Source organism: Clarias gariepinus, chromosome 5 (assembly GCF_024256425.1).
Source record: "Clarias gariepinus isolate MV-2021 ecotype Netherlands chromosome 5, CGAR_prim_01v2, whole genome shotgun sequence".
Lineage (NCBI taxonomy): Eukaryota > Metazoa > Chordata > Actinopteri > Siluriformes > Clariidae > Clarias > Clarias gariepinus.
The window spans coordinates 30,515,894-30,533,243 of NC_071104.1; the positions used below are offsets into that span (position 1 = coordinate 30,515,894).

The 17,350-nt window shown below is 41.7% G+C and overlaps 1 protein-coding gene across 8 annotated transcripts in view; it reads right to left on the reverse strand.

Moving 5' to 3' along the window:
• Positions 1–17,350, reverse strand: part of tns1b (tensin 1b) — a 216,131-nt gene that overhangs the window by 14,042 nt on the left and 184,739 nt on the right. For 7 of the 8 annotated variants that reach the window (XM_053496634.1, XM_053496632.1, XM_053496637.1 and 4 more), the window contains 7 exons: positions 11,023–12,501; positions 6,481–6,656; positions 6,196–6,334; positions 3,630–3,725; positions 2,361–2,526; positions 1,246–2,135; positions 486–572 (listed from right to left, as the gene is read on the reverse strand). In XM_053496634.1, the coding sequence (XP_053352609.1) occupies positions 486–572; positions 1,246–2,135; positions 2,361–2,526; positions 3,630–3,725; positions 6,196–6,334; positions 6,481–6,656; positions 11,023–12,501 (3,033 nt within the window). The remainder of the gene's footprint in view (positions 1–485; positions 573–1,245; positions 2,136–2,360; positions 2,527–3,629; positions 3,726–6,195; positions 6,335–6,480; positions 6,657–11,022; positions 12,502–17,350) is intronic. The other variant, XM_053496636.1, reaches the window with a different exon arrangement.

Here is a 17,350-nt window from a genome sequence, read left to right on the forward strand (position 1 = left end):
AAAAGGATCAAGAACAAGAGCGAGCACTGCTTTAATTCCATTTGTCACAACAAACAATTCCAGGCAGACTGTTTACACTGAGAAAAAACAGATCTCCATTCCTCCCTAATCTACTTACAAATGAGATTAGATTTGGAGCCATGTATTGCATATACAGGTACATCTATGTCTAAATGTAACAGACACAATCTATACTGTACCTACCATGAGTACAGCAAAGCATAAACAAGTACATATGGATCAGGGTAGGTGCCTGGTTTTTACTCTTATCACCACCAATTTGTCTCTAGTCCAATAAAAGTCAACATAGAAGAAAAAAAGCCTGCAGTAGTGCACAGGAACTGACCTCATAATGACCTTACAAAACATGGCCACTAAAGCAGACAGCAGAGTTCTTCAAGTTAGTTATATAAATGATGTAAACATAGATATACAGTAACAGACGCTTCAACCAATACAGAAAAACACACATGCCAAAACCTTACCTTGCTCTCTGGAGATGTCTGGTTTATACCAAAACTTGGAAGTGTCTTGGACAAACTTTACATTCATCCTGGTCTCCGGGCTTCCATCTACAAAATTGGAAATGCTAAATATCAGAATGCACAGATCTGTTTAAAACTGTTTCACCCTTAAACATATTTACTATCCAGATTTGTATAATAACAATCCATATTTTAAACTGTATTGCACTGTGTTTTGTCAATTTACATAATTTCAAAATTTATTAGACTTGCTAGTTTTGACAAGACTGGAGAACATGATCTTGAAGATTATAGTGGAGTATAGTATGTCTTAGTGATAAATATTTAGCAAGAAGCTGTCTATTTACTGTAATTGTTATAGCTATAAACAGTTAGATAAGGCTTAGGTAGATAGACAATGTTCTTCCTTAGGCCGCAACCCACCCATTCATCTAGGCTTGGTACAGGCATTAAGGGTTTGTCTCAGCATCTCAGTGCCTACAGTAGGTACTACAGTATACTGTATATGTGCATAGGGTTAAAGGCCTTCCCCAAGGGCCCAACAGTGGCAACCTGGCAGTGGTGGGGCTTAAACTACAGCCTCACTGATCATCAACTTCCTGTGCCACCACTACCCTCAGCTAGAACACAAATCCTACAGGTAAATACAAGCATCAGCTTTCTTTACTGTTCAATTACTGTAAGTGTAAAAATTGTCTTCAGGTAAACACTGACCATCATAAATGAAATTACATCTCTCGGTACTAAAATAAAAACTTACCACACATATTGAGTTTGGAGAAATCTGGAAGTGTATGAAAGAAGTGAGAACTTGGAGTACTCCCTCCACTGGACATGGGTGATGAAACTTTTCCGTTAAGGGTGCCGTAGGAGAGTACACCATTCGGGCGCTCGCCACTCGACATGCGCCTTTTCTCAGGCAGTTGAGGCTGCTGAAAGCCATCAGAGAAGGAAGCAGGAGAGACAGGGAAGGATGGGGTGGAGGGTGGATGATAGCCTGATGAGCTGCTCTGGCGTGACAGGGCACCATGTCTCTCATCTGGCGTGGTGTACCCACTGTGCATTGGGTGCCTGTCCAGGCTGGGGCTTGTATGAGACACCTGAGTGACAGAGGGGTGGCGTCCCAGGATGGGGCTGCTCTGTCCCGTGTGGGTGAGTGATGTCTGCCTACTTAACACTGGACTAACCTGACTGGGCTGGATGACAGATTGGGTAAGGGATGGCTGATAGCCAAGCGAGGGGCTTTGAAGACCTTGTGTACTCAGAGTGGGGCTGCTCTGTGTGCCCTGGCTTACAGGCATCTGTCTGGGCATCACTGGACTGCTTGGGGTAGGCTGAATCATGGGCTGGGCAAGAGATGGCTGGTACACAGTTTGGAAACCTTGCCTGTTCAGCACGGGACTGCTCTGCGTGCCCTGGCCAATGGGCATCTGTCTACTCAGCAGCGGGCTACTTTGTGTCGCCTGTGAAACCATGCCATGCCTTGGAAGCACTGGGCTGCCAGCTGCTTCTGGCTGATAGTAAGAAGGATAGGTAATAGGAGTTGGTGTTTGTGAAGTGCTCTGAGAGGGCAAAGAGCGGAAACCAGAGTCTCCCACTCCATCAGATGGTGTGCTAAGGCCCATTCTGCTATCATTCATTACATGCTCTCTGAAACAAGAATAAACACTGCATTAGAAATGTAAGGTCATAGTCACTGCCTGGCCCTTTTGTCCATTACATAACTCTATTTTGAAGCTTTATTTTCTACAGATGGGAACATCTTTAAAATGATACATCTGTCAAATAGCCCTGGCTCATTTTAAAACCTCATAAGTATGATATTCTTAATAATACTGTAAAACCAGAAAAAAACAAATGTTGCAGTCTTCTCACCCCTCTGCTCGTTGCACAGGGCTGCTGGAGGAAAGTGGGGGGTTAAACGGATGAGAAGCTCCTCTGGCCAAGCTGTTACTCTCAAAAGTAGGAGACACAGGACTGGATGGTTGCCCCCCAGCCACTGCTGCTGAACGAGCAACAGACGCCACATAGCTCCGGGGCTCTGAAAACACACATACAGTAGATAAGATATTGCCAACTTACTGGACAACCGCTTTTATTATCTTACTTCTGATATGAATGACAAATGATTTGATCACCAACATGAAACTCTGACGAAGGTTCCAGGAACCTCGTTCAGGACATTCAACTAAATAAATACTGTATATACTCTATGTGGAATGCATTTAATATATAACATGGAACTTATGACAAGCATTTGATGAGAAATGACCATGATCTGGATTTAAATAAAAAGCTAAAGAGTTGAAGTCAAATAAAAAAAAATGTGATTATGGGAATAAAGAGGAGACTCTTTATTAGTGCTAAGCTCTTACCTTCTTCTTCCTCACTTTCTGTACCATGACAGTACATAAGGATTAAAAGATTTAGAAAGAGGGTGAGGAGATTAAAGAGAAAAAGAAAGCATTATAAAAAGTGAATTATATTTAACTAGGCAAAAGTATGGTAACGGCATTTTGCCAACAATTACTAAAGACAGAAAAAAAAGCAAAAAAAAAAAAGACAAAACTGGTTCAAAGGAAGCACTCTAAAGGATGCATTAGCCTTAACTTGCTTGGGAACGGAGCTAAAACTAGCAATGCATGAGACTTTTGGTTATGAGGAGGCAGAGGTTCTTAAGACAGGCAGCCAAGTTAAATAGCTCTTCAGACACACTCCTGTTATCATTTAGTCTGTTTTTGCCTTAGATACCTGCCCTTTCAAACTGAAAAGGAACCCCACACTTTAAAAAAGATGTTTTTTTTTTTTTACTTCTCACAATCTTATGTGGCTATTATTGGCGTACTAGCTGTTTGGATACTGAGGTCAAAAAAGCAACATGCCTTTCTTCTGTCACACATACTGTACACACACAGGCTGCAATCACGTCAACCCAATCACATATGTAATGTAAAGACTTATTCATTTAGAAGTGTTTATGAGCTCGATATTTGAGAAGTTGAGGTCAAGACGCTTGTAAAAGTGGAAGCAAATTCACTTTAATATATTGCACTGAAAATAGATTTATTTTTATTAGCAAGCGATGAAGATCTTAAGAGCTGGTTATATACGAACTGATTTCTTGTTTCATGTGTATTTGTTTACCTGAGCCTGTCTGGTTGAGTTGGATCTCAGAAGGGTTGTGTGGCTTCAGACCCAGGAAGGACAGTGGTGTTTTAGCCAAACCTGGAGGAGAACGACCTAAGTGAGAAAGAAGGCACAGCTTAGTCTAGAGCTCAGGACTGGGCAGGTTATCAACAGCATGGATCTGTATGTTCAAGCATGGCACTAACAAAGAATTATTAGCAACTCATTGGCTATGTTTTGATGTCTGATTCCAAATTCGAACAACATTTTAATATGTTAAGAAAATCTGAGGCATTAAATATTTTAAAAATTTAATACATGCAGATCCATAGCTGTAAAGATAACATGGTACAAGGTACAGTATTTACATTTAAACATCTGGGGATGGTGCAAATGCCTCATGCTTACTGGCTAGGCCATGCAAGAGTTTCATTCAAAATATGAACGCTGTAGATAAAACACTCTCTGCCAAGTTATTCTGACAGAACGAGCACATCATGCAAACAATCAAACAATACTCAAATGCTGATGAGCTGAGTTTGAGGTGTAGCTTCTTACATTTGTACACAGAACAAGTGATGGTAGCTCTAGCTTTTTGTGCAATCCACTGTAGACACTCTACAGTCAATAAACCATCAGTTTCAATTAAATCTGACAGTTTATGGATGCTGACATTTTCTATACAAAATTTACAGTTATGCAATCTGTATGGAGAACTACACATTTCACTGTTTATTATTAAACACTAAAGAAAAATACTGTAGCAGAATCAATGACTGCGTAAAAATAATGGATGTAGAATGAAAAACAGAATGGGCAGCAAAGCAGATGTTGTTATCCACTTTAAAACAGCTGCCTCAGCTCTTCAGAGTCTACAGCAATAGATACAATAAAATGTATGTCTTATCGTTCGAAATTACTTTATATGTTAGTCAAAGGCCTGCTTTAGTGTTAGTTGGCTTGTAGAGTGTCTCCGATGGACTATCGGGGAAAAAAGGGAGCTCCATAAACACTAGCAGCGAATAGTGTAGACCGACAAAACAAGACTGTACAGACAAAATAATAATAACTTATAATTAAAACAGATCACGCATGCAGACAACACAACACTATGGATCACATTGGGTGTGTGGCAGAAAATCAGGGCCGGTCTCTACATGCATGCCTGTTGAAGCAGTGTGCTGTTAAGTTTGGACATTGGCCATGAGTTCTGGGAGAATTTTAACACAGGACAAACTGAGGTTCGGGACAGTTCGTGCACATCCTCCACTTACCAAAGAATCCCATACAATTCTTTGTTTGACAGCCCAAATCGCTCAACATAAGAGGGAAAAGGGAAGGGAGGAAAAAGAGTGGGGTAGCAGAAGACTCAGAGGTCCTCTGGTTTACTGCAGGAGAAGGGGGCCACAGTGACGCTGCTGCTTTCAAAGGCCTTTCAAAGCATGTGAGCTTCTTTTCCACTGACCAGAAAAGACAACCAATGCTGTCTCCTGCTCCCCACAAATGCAAACATGCTTGCTTTAAAAGCCCACACAGACGATACATGTTTTCTGCCAAAAAATGCTTTTGACAAAATGTGTACTATACTGTATATTTCTGACTAATCCAGCTTATGGCTGAATAGTCCTATTTTTCTTATACATATAGCAATAAAGCAGTGCTCGCTGTCAAGCTTTATTTTTGCGATCCAAGAAAGCAGTACTCTAGAGAAAGTCCTGGTTTCTGATGAGCGTAAAGCAGAATTGATTTTAAACAGCATGTCTGGTAAGAAGGAATGCAGCACTAGGCCAAATAAAACAGAGCAGGTCAAGAGTGCATGGAAGATGCTAGGGTCTGCTCGAAGAGAAAGAGCCTTTTCTGAGGAACCTGAGGCGGTGTGAGTGCAAGGGTAGGATAAAGTAATAGGTAATAAAAAAAAAGTGAGCTATTCTGGCTTCTCATTATGGGATCAGCCTATAAATATGAGAGCTTGACGACCTTCAGAGCTTACACATGCATCTGAAAATAGCTGATGGCAGCAGTTTATGAAACATGTGAGGTTGTTGGAAACAGGAGAGGACTAGGATATTTTTTCTTAGCCTTTATGAGCTAATGCGATATGTACCTCTTAGCCAGTAATTAACCACACAAAGGAGGTAATGGAAATTAAGCACAAATTCTCACGTCTGCAGCCTTGGGTAACCTGTTAATAATGTTTATATAATAGCCCTGAGACTGGGATTGGCTTGTAGAAAGTGTGTCAGTATTGATTTATCCTTAATGTCCCACAGAGACTCTCACACAACACTGCTTTAAATAAGAAAGACATACTTATTACATAAACTTCAACACAGAAGGTACAAAATTGTCTAACATGCAATATTCTCAAGTATAATAAACTGTAAAGGCAATTCAAAAAAAGTTATATCTGACATATATTTTAGGGTTATTGAAGTATGCCTTTTAATAAACATAGTCATAATGTACAGTAGTATGTTCTCGGTAATTTAGCTGATCATGATATGTCTTTTAGTTAAGTGCAATAGCTAGGAAAAGAAATCTCCGGATCTCTACGGCACCCTTCTCCTTCAGTTGGGAAACTTACACAGGTTGAAGTAAGGGGTTTGTGGCGAGACAGGGAATGCAGGGGTTTGGGGTAGGACCTCACCGCCCACAAATGCTGGAGGGCTCGCTGGGCCCCCATCAGTCTCTTCAAAAGCCTCCCTGTAACTGTGCATTTGTCCCTAGAGGAGCATACAACAGGTGAACATGCATATACAGTATGCAAACCAACAATCCCTTGTACAGTACATCATATTAAGCATAAATGATGGAGGCAAAAATTTAAACATCCGATCAAAACGACATCACTGTCGACCACTGAGTCTACCTCCTTAGGCCGTCCCCCTGGGTTTAAAGCAATGGTATTAGCCAGCTCTGGTGAAATGCAGCGAATTGGGGAGCGGACTCGGGTAGGGCTTTCATCACGAGACTGTCCTTCACTGGTAGTCCGTTGTCGTCTTGGTCCAGAGCCTTCCTCCGTTGGTGCCGCATGTGATTGAACCCCTGGCATACCATGTGATAACCACACAAACACTTAATTACAATTTATTTTAACCATCAGTAATACAAGAACCTTATCTGTCCACTGGAATAAATTAATTAGCAGAATGTGTAAAAACGAACCTGACCATGACCTTTAAAGGTTGCTAATCTCAAGAGGTAAATCCATGTAGAACTGAATAATGTTTGAAAAATGTTCACCATAAGCAATGTTTTATTTGGATTATCAGTAACAGGATCACATTGGCGTGTTATTTGTTGTATCCGGATAATAATGTAATACTCAAAGCAGTTCATAAGCCCCTTAAGTCACTTTAATGACCAAAAGCCATCTCTGAAAAAGTAGGATTTTGAACATTCTATCTAAGATAGAAGCTAAAAAAGTCTTGGGTTGTTCTACTCTATATAAATATGAGCACTTCAAAAGCTCCATTATCCTTTGTATAATGAGGACATGTGATGCTGGACACAAAATGCCCTCGTCACAGGGTACCTTTTGGCTAAGGAACATCCCCAATTCTTTTTCACATCTATTGAAAAAGCCTGAAGTATTCATCTTTGCAAGTACTGGATAAAGTGAAGCATGTAATCAATATTGTGTAGTCTAGGCAATTTATAGTTCTAGTCTTGTGTTTCAGATCAGTTTCATCACTTTGAGAATTACATGGAATTGAACTATAGTCTAACCCAGCTGCTTTCAAAACAAATCACGCTCCTGGTCTCATCTGACTGCAACCCGGCCCAGGCTGGGGTGTGCACAAACACACCCTTGTGTGAAAACGAGAGGTTTGGAAACCAGGCAACAGTCCGAGCAAAATATTTACGGCTTCTCTCAGTGATGGAGTGAGTGAGTAGTGTGGTGTGTCAGAAAAAAAAAAAAACAATCCATACAGTTCTTTAAAAAAAAATCCCCGCAATTCCAATGTTGCCATGACATTCATGCTCATGATGGGTTTATGTAAACGTCTAACCACAAATGTTGCAATGAGACAACAATGTACAGTACATTAGGAGAGCTTAGAGCTCACTGCCAAACCTCTCGTGCCATGAATGCTTCCTGTAAACTAAAAAGAATCAAGGCAGTTTGGTTGTGGGTATAAACCAGTGAGTTCAATTTTCTTAACTCGCTGGTTCTCAGTTTAACTCCTGGGAACCCTCTGGCCTGCAAGTTACTGTAAGAAGGGCTAAGCTCCAGTAAATATGTCATGGAATGAACAAACCCTGACATAAATGGGTCTGTATATGGGTAGATCAGGAAAGCACAAAAGCACCTGAGACCAACCCTTGGTGTTGTGGTACTGTATATCCCAACTGAATGACACACAGAACTGTCCATCTGCAGGATATCACAGTTTGTGTCTACACGTGTTGCTAGAGCAATGTCATAACACAAAGGCTCCAGATTTATTGACCTGGGAAAAGAAACCATGTTCAGAAAGTATCTGGATCTAGGCCCAACTCCCAGGGGTAGCAAAGGTGCACAGTCAACTTCTCCAGCGTCATTTCACTTTGGGGTATTTTATGAACATGTAATGCAGATGGAATAAGCACAGCTGTGCATGTCCAACTCTGTACACTGTTTCCTCAGCAACTGTCTATATCTAATGGATTCAAGCTGTTTCGTGGGAGAACCTTAGGGCCTTTGTCTTGCTCATCTTCATTTGATCCATGCAGAAGCTGCGTGAGGGGGGAAGTGAGATTTTTTCCTCCTCTTTCATTCACTTTTAGAAGTATAAAGAAGCTTGTGACAGGAATGTGTTATCTGAGGCAAGGTGTGGGTCATTGTGGAGTCTATACTGGAGTAAATGTGAGTCGAAAGAAGTCCCGGACTGGGAACGGATGCTGGCATCTGGCTACTGTATGCTGCCTTTGTGGTGAATAAACAGCCTGTGCCCTAGACATTTATTCCCCAATGGCTGATAACAGCTGCACAATAGTTCTGCAACTTAGAAGGCTTTATGTTGTTTTGTTCTTTTCCTAAATGCTAAAGCAGACGTGGAGGAGAGGCCTTGAAAGAATCCTGTGTCTTGATACTGCTAATTTGTTCCCTGAGTTTGGCAAACTGTATCTTGTGACACATACTCGGTGGATGCAGACAGAGTGGCCATTGTCTTCGCATTGTCTCACTCTTTTAAAATCTTCATGCAGTTTGTTTGGGGTCACCGGCAAACCGTAAGTCAAAATCTGTGCTTTTAAGAGTATTAAGGGTCAGAACATCCTGATCCTGATGTCTGTTATAATGTCTTAGAGTTTGAAGGTAAATTTATAAGGAAATAACAAACAAAAAACAACTGTAATAAAGATGATAAACAGATTGGAACTGAGAAAATAATAAAGGGAGAAAAGCTGGAGTAAGACAGATGAGAAAGGTAAATATCGTGTTATTGATTAATATGATTGCAGAGGAAACAGTGAAACGAATGCATGAATAGATATAAACAAAAGACAAAACAGGAGGAGAGGAATAAAGGGAAAGATAAATCTAAAAACTCAAAGGAGGAGAAGGAAAGAGTAAGGTAGGCGTAAAGAGGATAAGGAGAATGAAATAAAGACAGAGATGCAGTAGATAGATAAAGAGAGAAAGGGAGAGAGAGAAAGAAAGGGGGAGAGAGAGAAAAGAGAGAGAGAGAGTCATACACAAGACCAACCAGAGAAGGAGAGAGAGCGGCGGCGGTGTTCAGGTTCAGAAGCGGTTGCTCTGTCTTGGAGGTCGTGGATACGAGCTGTGTACTCTACAGAGGAGGTGCACGGGCACGATGGAGGGCAACAGGAGGTGATAGAGTAAGGTGGAGGGGTAGGATGGGTAGGAGGTGGAGGAGATGATGAAGCATCCACAAATAGGATTAATCCAAAAAAAAGAAAAGAAAAGAAGGAAAATAATAATAATAATTCAAATAGTAAGAAATGTATTTTTGGAACAGAATGAAACATTTTATTTGTTATTTCATGTAGACGTCTATCTAAATTACTCATCTTGCTACCATATAATACCACTGATACCTTGGATGCTATTTTTCAATTTAGTTAATGCGAGGCAGGAGTAATCCTAACAGTATGCATCATGGAAAAGTATGTGCCTTATGTCCTTTTTAAAACGAAAGCTACACCTGTCCTTTTTATGTGATTAATGCAAGCAAACAGAAGCTGTTCTGACAAGCAGAAGTGTCTGTGCGGCTCGGGAACCTTAACCGTCGAGTGAATGCGAACGCTACGAATGATCGTAAATAAGTCCAAAAGCGTCTCTCTTTGGTAGCCGATTGCTTTCGCATCATTTTATCATCTCCAATTGTCACCACAGCTCCTATTATTATAATAAGCACAACTGTGGCTGGATTTTACACTTAATATTTTTAAGTGAGGTTATATGCCGCCTTCCAGAATCAATAGCTCGGCTCAGACGGCAGGTCATCGAATAGAGCATCTTTGGTAAAGGAATCTTTAATAAATAAATCTTTAGACTTAAAGTGCTGACATGTAGAAGTCCTTTTTATTAAAGGCTGCTTTTCAAACACATGCTCAGTCTTATCCTTTTTGTCTGGAATCCTTGGAGTACGCATTAGATAAGGAGTCTGGAATCTGGCATGTTTTTACTAGTACACCACTAGAGGGCACTTGTGTACCTACTGTAGATGGAGCTACATTTCCTGGGACAATGGAGCTTGGAAAAACTTTGTCTTTGTGTATAGTCATTTATTGACATATAAAACAGTAGATTCTGTTGCATGAGATTCCTTATTTTTTTGTCCAGGGATACAAATCATAGAAGACTTCACCATAAAACTTAAGCATGCTCTTCATACACATCTCAATGTGAGCATTCAGAGTGATTATGTCTTTACCATAAGCTGATCTTTAAGGTGGTGTGTTTTAGACCAAACACCTGTGCAAGGCTACTATATCAGAGTTTTAAGCTCTACAGCTGCATTGTAAAAAAGCAGTGATCTGGCAAAGCACATATGTGTATCCACAGTGTAGAAACAAGGCCTGAGATGAGAGCTCAAGCCAGCAAAACACTTCATACAATGCTTTCTTTGTGATCTCACAGAATTCGTCAACGCCAACGTACAGATGCTGAAGAACAACATGGCTGGGTGTGCCTTTTAAAGTAGTGTTATTTAATTTGTGAATGTTCCCTAAAAAGCTGGCAGACAAACCGCAAAAACAAAAGATGTGTGTTCTATGATTGGTATCATTTGATTTTATGCCTCCCCCTTAAACTGTATTCAGTATTTTATTTAATGTATTTTCAAGTTGCAAACTATCTTTAGTTTTTTGATTCAGGTCATCGATGTGTTTCTTTCTTTTAAGAAATAAGAAATAAGCATTCACATCGTGAATTAATTCTAGAGAAAGTAAGATGTTAGCTTACCTGCCACACGGTGAGCCACCAGCCCTTCCAGGTGGTGATTTGTGTTCTCAGGGTCAGCCTCTCCTGGCGGTGGGGAAGAAGCTGAGTAGCCCCTGAAGGGGGCACTGTGTGAGCTATCCTCTGGAGAATCAGCAAACTGAGAGACTGTGCTGGGGGGATAAGCGTTAATGGGCTTCAGATCCAGACTACTAACTGTAGGAGAGGGTCCAGAAGAGGGGATCAGACCAGTCACATCTGGAACTGAGGAGTGGCATGGAACTGCTGACCTCTGAGGACTCTGAGGATAGGATGGTTCTGTGAGTTGGGACTGCGATGTAGATGGAGTCTTTTGGACAGGGGAGATATATTGCTGGGGCTGCGGATATTCAATCCTTGAATGTATGGCGGTATCAGCCTGATAGGAAGGCCGAGCCTGCGTCTGGGAGAAGGATGGCTGGGTTGTGATGACAGTGCCATCACCAGAAGGGGCACTGTAAGACTTGGGAACTTGCATATGAGCCGGATCCAAGTCCAGCATGAGCAGGTTGAGAGCCTCGATTGATTGTTCAATCTCATTCTGTGAAGGAGCTTTAGGGAAATCAGGCAGACTGTGGCTCTGGAGTGCAGGGCTGAAGTGTACCCCATCTACAACTGGTTCCTCTGTAACACCAAACTGCTGCCAGACATTTAGCCCACGCTGAACAGCATCTCTGCTACTGGTGGTACGTGCTGGAGCTTTGGGCATGAGCTTCTGTTCCGCACTGGGAGTGGCTCCAAATGACTGTGAGCGACAGATGCCTCCATTGTGGCTGGCGTAACCACTGGATGGTAGCTCAGAGTTGCCCAGACTCTCCTGGGTGGAGGACAGAGAGCCGTAATGTAGCGCTGCAGGTTCTGTGTCCTTTCCATGCCTGCTTCCCTCCAAGTAGGGCATGCCCTGCCCATTGATCACTGTCTCAGATTGATAGTACAAGTCAGCTGGGGTGGCTCGTCCCTCAAGCGAGGACAGAGTACCTAAGCTGTCCACACTGTTGCCTTCTTGGCTGTTGGGCAGGTCATCATCCAGGATGTCCGTTTCCCTATCTATGCTGTTGTGTCCATTGACATGAACCTGTGCTGGAACAAGGTGGAGGATACCACCTCCTCCTCCACCTCCTCCCCCGTGACTATTTTGGTAACTTGGCTGGTGCATGGGCGCCTCCAAGCCACTGAGCAGTTGATCCAGCTCTTGCTTCTCCTCAGGACTGAGGGGTTGATTGGGCTGCTGGATTACTGGCACTGCCTGCTGAGCAGGTTCATCAGTGCGATCAGTCTTAATGGAGGCAGTGGAGTTTCCAGAATCACTGCTAACAGACAGAGCGTGATCCACTGGGGCAGGAGTGTGTTCAACAGTGGGCTCAACTGCTGTGGGAAGGCCGTTAGCTGTAGCATCCAGTGAATCTTTTTTACGGACTTTAGCGTAGAGGCTACCATCCAGAGGACCTTGCATATGAATAACGTCTGTAAAAAAACAAAAACCCTGCGGTCAGTATTTCTATCATTGTATTGCATCACTTCCAACCACCAAGCACGCTACTAATGTCTAGTTGGGTTTTATTTCAATTTGAACAACTATGCATATATTAAAGAATTCTGTATAAACAAAACAATCATGTAATACTTATTGTATATTAAACTGGAATATTATTTAATCCAGAAATTAATCATATAATTAACAAGTAAACAATGATCCCAGTTTTCTGTCCAGAATATAAATCCTCTTTGGAGGCAGCATTATTTTTCATTGGTTTGATTGAATGCACCAAGGTCCTACCTAACGCTTGTATGAACCCCTCCCTTCATGAAAAAAAAACAAAAACAAAACACCCACACATTTGTAGATTTAGACACACCCCTGGACTATGATTCAACAACATTTTCCCTGGAACTCCTTATCCACAGCTCTGACTCACCTGTGGAAAAATTAAATGTTGAAGGAATTTTGGAATAAATGCATCACTGCCTACATCATCTCACTTGTACATGCACACCCACTGGCTTGGGCAGCTGGAAAGTCCATTCATCTGCAGCCCCTACAATGAACATTTTGTTTTCTCGAGAATCAGCTTTATCACAACAAGTGATGGACTGACGAGGCTCTCCTTACACTGTGGGATCAGCAGTTTTTGGTTCATTTAGTCATTGTATAAAATAGTTTCTTTGTTTCAATGTCCTGATGCATCTTGTATCAGTAGTCTGACACCTACTAGATTATAACTCTAATGATGAGTTACCTGCCACTTTTTTCTGTTCTATGAAATATAATCAATATAAAAGCTATTATAGCTGATGGGACAGTTATTTAAACACTGCCTGTAAAATATGGGAGTGCATATGAAACACAAAGAAAATAATGCATAGGAACTGATGTATACAGTACAAATCTACATAAATTAACATCTTACATGGGCCACATTTAACTGTAATCAAGCTACAGTCCCATAGAGCATTCAAGCAGGTTTAAAAAATGGTTTAAAAGATCATAATCTTTCATGTTCCCTGCATTCCCAAGATTTACAGAAATTGATGTTATTACAGGCATCATCAATGACCAAGTGAGTCAATTTCAGTTCAACTCTTGCTGTAGCGTGACCTCAAAAAATTCTTACAAATTTGAATGAGGACGATCTAGATTTGGTTTGATTTCATTTAAATAGATTGAAAAGAAAATGTATAAACATTAGCCGTGCCGGTAACCTTCACCTTAGCAACTCTTAATAATGAATTGAGCTAAACAAATTTCCATGCATGAGTCACGTTTTTGCCAAATCTTGGTGGAACATCAGTTATGTCTCTACAGAGTAACAACAGGTTTTCCGATCTTTATCCTAGTAAATCTTCTGTCCTGTTTAGTGTTTTTCCCCACCTTTAACACACCTAAAGGTAACTCAGTAATGGCTGTTAATCAGCAAATTAGTTGGCTCACATAGCACTAAAATGTGCCTGGCAGTGGGTTTTTCAAGACCAGGGTTGGAAACCTGTATGGGAAGTCCTTCTTCTTTTAACGGTCTATTATGGTTTCCAAAATGGATTGTGGATATTAATTACAGAAACCCCTTGTTATGGCTTCTATGCATATACTCAGACCTGCTCTTTTGCTCCATCCAGAGCTGCATTAGTCAGACACACCTACATATGCGCAATGTTTTACTATCGTTCCACTTAAGGACCTTTCCAAACGTATTGGCTGAAAGTACCAGCTAGCCTTGCCTTAATCAGCCCAGGCTTACCGCCAGCACCTCCCTTAAAAGGCCCGGCCTGGAAAAACTGAGCGTTTTCCCTCATCACCCATACTTTCCCCTTAACTAGGAAAGCTCCAGAACTCATTCGTGAGCCTTTCCAGCATGCTGAGAAGCAAAGTCCTCAACTTGGCGGCAACACATCCGTCGGGAAGCTGAGCGAACAGCGCATTAAGTATAACTATTAAAACTAAGTTAAACTGACATTTACTAAGGTAGCTAAGGCAAGTTCTCAGATTTTATTTACACCCAAATACATCCATATGACTGAAGAGTGTCATTTGAGGAACTGATGCTGTCAGAATCTTCATATGACACTCAAGCTTTAAAGATGGAAGGAGACAGACCTCCGTCCTGAAAAAGGAACTGCCTTCTATTTCAGCATGCATTTTATCCCTATTTACATGCACCTGTGATCCGCCATCATTCCTATATTAGACATCAACATCCTCCCTTCCCAATCATCAGAGGTATAAATAGCAGAAGGCTCGCACATGTTAGGAGAGGCAATTAGCGTTCATAATAATAGAGGAACTCAGAAAGGCTGGCAAACTTTCCCTACCTGTTAAGGCATCCCGTTCTGCAAGCTCTGCATAATTTCTTAATTACTTTATGATCTGCAGTGGTCTTCTTCTATACTGTTCCACTAACTGAACATAAGTGAGCTGTGAAGAGAGAGAGAGAGTTGCTGTGGCTCACCCCTCACACTCCTCCCACTGAGGCCACCAAACCGATTCTGAGACACTCCAGTAGAGACGCTCTATAATGGACTGCCTGTCTTTCATTCTCTCTCTCACTCTGTCTCTCATGCTCTCTTTCTGTTTTCTATAACCCAACTATGATCTTTGTGATTTTATCCTGTACCAGATGAGCAACTGACATCTAATGCCATGACATCATACGGTCTTTCTCTGCCCCTCTCTCTCATTCACTCACTCCAACTCTCTCTTCTTCCATAAGTGATACCCTATACCAGACTTGGACATGTAATCAAAAGGAGAAAAGCCGAAATTAAATTACACATGTAACTAAATGCATACCTTCCCCCAAACACACACACACACACACACCCTTACAGACCCGGGAACACATTACGGGGGGGAGAGGGTGGGGTAAAGGGGGGTGGGGGGGGACAAATCATGGGATATCCAGCAAGAATATTTAAAGTTTATATGTAGATGAGTGTCTCCATATTGTTTGGATCATACAATATTGGAACTGACATGACCCCCTCTTTAATACATCATACGGTGCAGACCTGAATTCACCACTCCTTCATGGACCCCGGTTTTCAGCCAGCTGGCTGTTTATAGGACAGTCTGGCCTGAACTCCATGGAAAAGCTATTCCCATTCAGCTATGCTAAAACGTGAACAAAAGCGTTCCTTTTTAAATGCCACTTGCAGTGAGGGAAAGGGAGAAACAGACAACATCGTATACTGATTGAAAACAGAAAGCGCTTAAACCGAGGCGACTACCCTTGCGTCAGTGTCATCTCATTCGGCGAAAGACACACCAAGCCGACACATTACACTGCATCAGGAGACCACTATTTTTCTTATTCCTCCGAGTTCCACTAAGCAAACAGCTGGTGAACAGAGATACAATACACAACCAGATATTTTTCTAACACCCCCCCCCCCCCCCCAACCACCACCACCATAAACTTCTCCCTAATTTAGTCATCTCCGATTCTCACCACATCCAGATACTTTTAATCTTTAAACTCCCAAAATTGCCTTCCGTATTCCTGCACAAAGCTAAGCTGAATCATTTAATTGAAGCCTTGATGGCTGATGGTGGAGTTAAGTCAGGTGGACTGCATCAATAGTTCATAGGGTGTTGGGTGTTGAGAAATAGTGTGTAGGTTGGATCTCAATTCACAACATGAGCTTATGAGGATAAACGTATGATGGGAGCTTTAAAATGAATGCTTTTAAAGCTAATCCCTTGTGTACAGGTAATGATTTGCAGGGAAGTTCCGCTGTATTCAGCTTGCTGTTGGTCTTCGAGTGGAAAAGCCGTGGGCTATTTGGAACACTATATGAAACTTTGTTTCAGCCATAACAATGATTTACAAATGCAGTACAGGAACACAGTGTGTGTCCTTAAATGGCTGTGTGGTGAAGATTTTCTGAACAGTACAGTATCTGATTTAACATTAATTCATTGATGTCCACTGATGGTTAGTCAATGGCTGAACCATTAAAGCACCCTTGATCTTGAACACTAAAGCAGTTCTCAAGGACCTGATGTTGGCTCGAATCCAAACTCCATTAGGACAATGCCTTCAATCTTGCCCAGGTCCTAAACCAAGGGCAGCAAAAGTCAGCTGCTTTTACTTGAGTAATAATACATACCTTTGCAGAAACATGTATCTCACAAAATGCTTTATCAATCAGGTTTAAACAACTGTTTGATAAAACTAGAGCCAAAAAAAAAGTCTCTTTTTTCTTCTCAACTTTCACTACATGATGTCAGCATGATATCTGAACACATACACTTATAAGCCCCACTGCAGAATTGCACGAGCTAAAATGTCTCCTGCAGTGCCTGCAAACCGCACGCTGCCCTCTGTTATATGAGCTAATTATTATGGGTTAAGTAAGGCATCTGGAATGCCAACAGGTCCCTTGGGATGAGTTAATTTACATCTCAGGGCAAAGAAGCAGGAAGTTTTGGGGGGGTCCTAGTACTCCATGCCCCCAGGAGGACAGACACAATCCTGAGTTATGACACATACAATGCTTTGATAGTTGGACATGCTATACTTAGAGGCCGGGAACACTGGGTACACAGTGAAATCACTCTGAATGGGACACCGGTCCAGTGCAGGGCAAGTGTTCAAAATGCACACCAAGCTCAGGATCGAATTGGGACCCTGAATCTGTGAGGTGGCAATGCTGCGCTACCACGCCCCAAACTTTACTCGCAACACTGGCAAATACATGTGATTATTGCACTGGTGCAATGTGTGATAAAACCAGCGCAGTAATTATAAATAAAATCAGGGATATGTATACGTGTGTGTATGCAAGAGGCAGGGCTAGCTCAGTGGTTAAGGTATTGCAC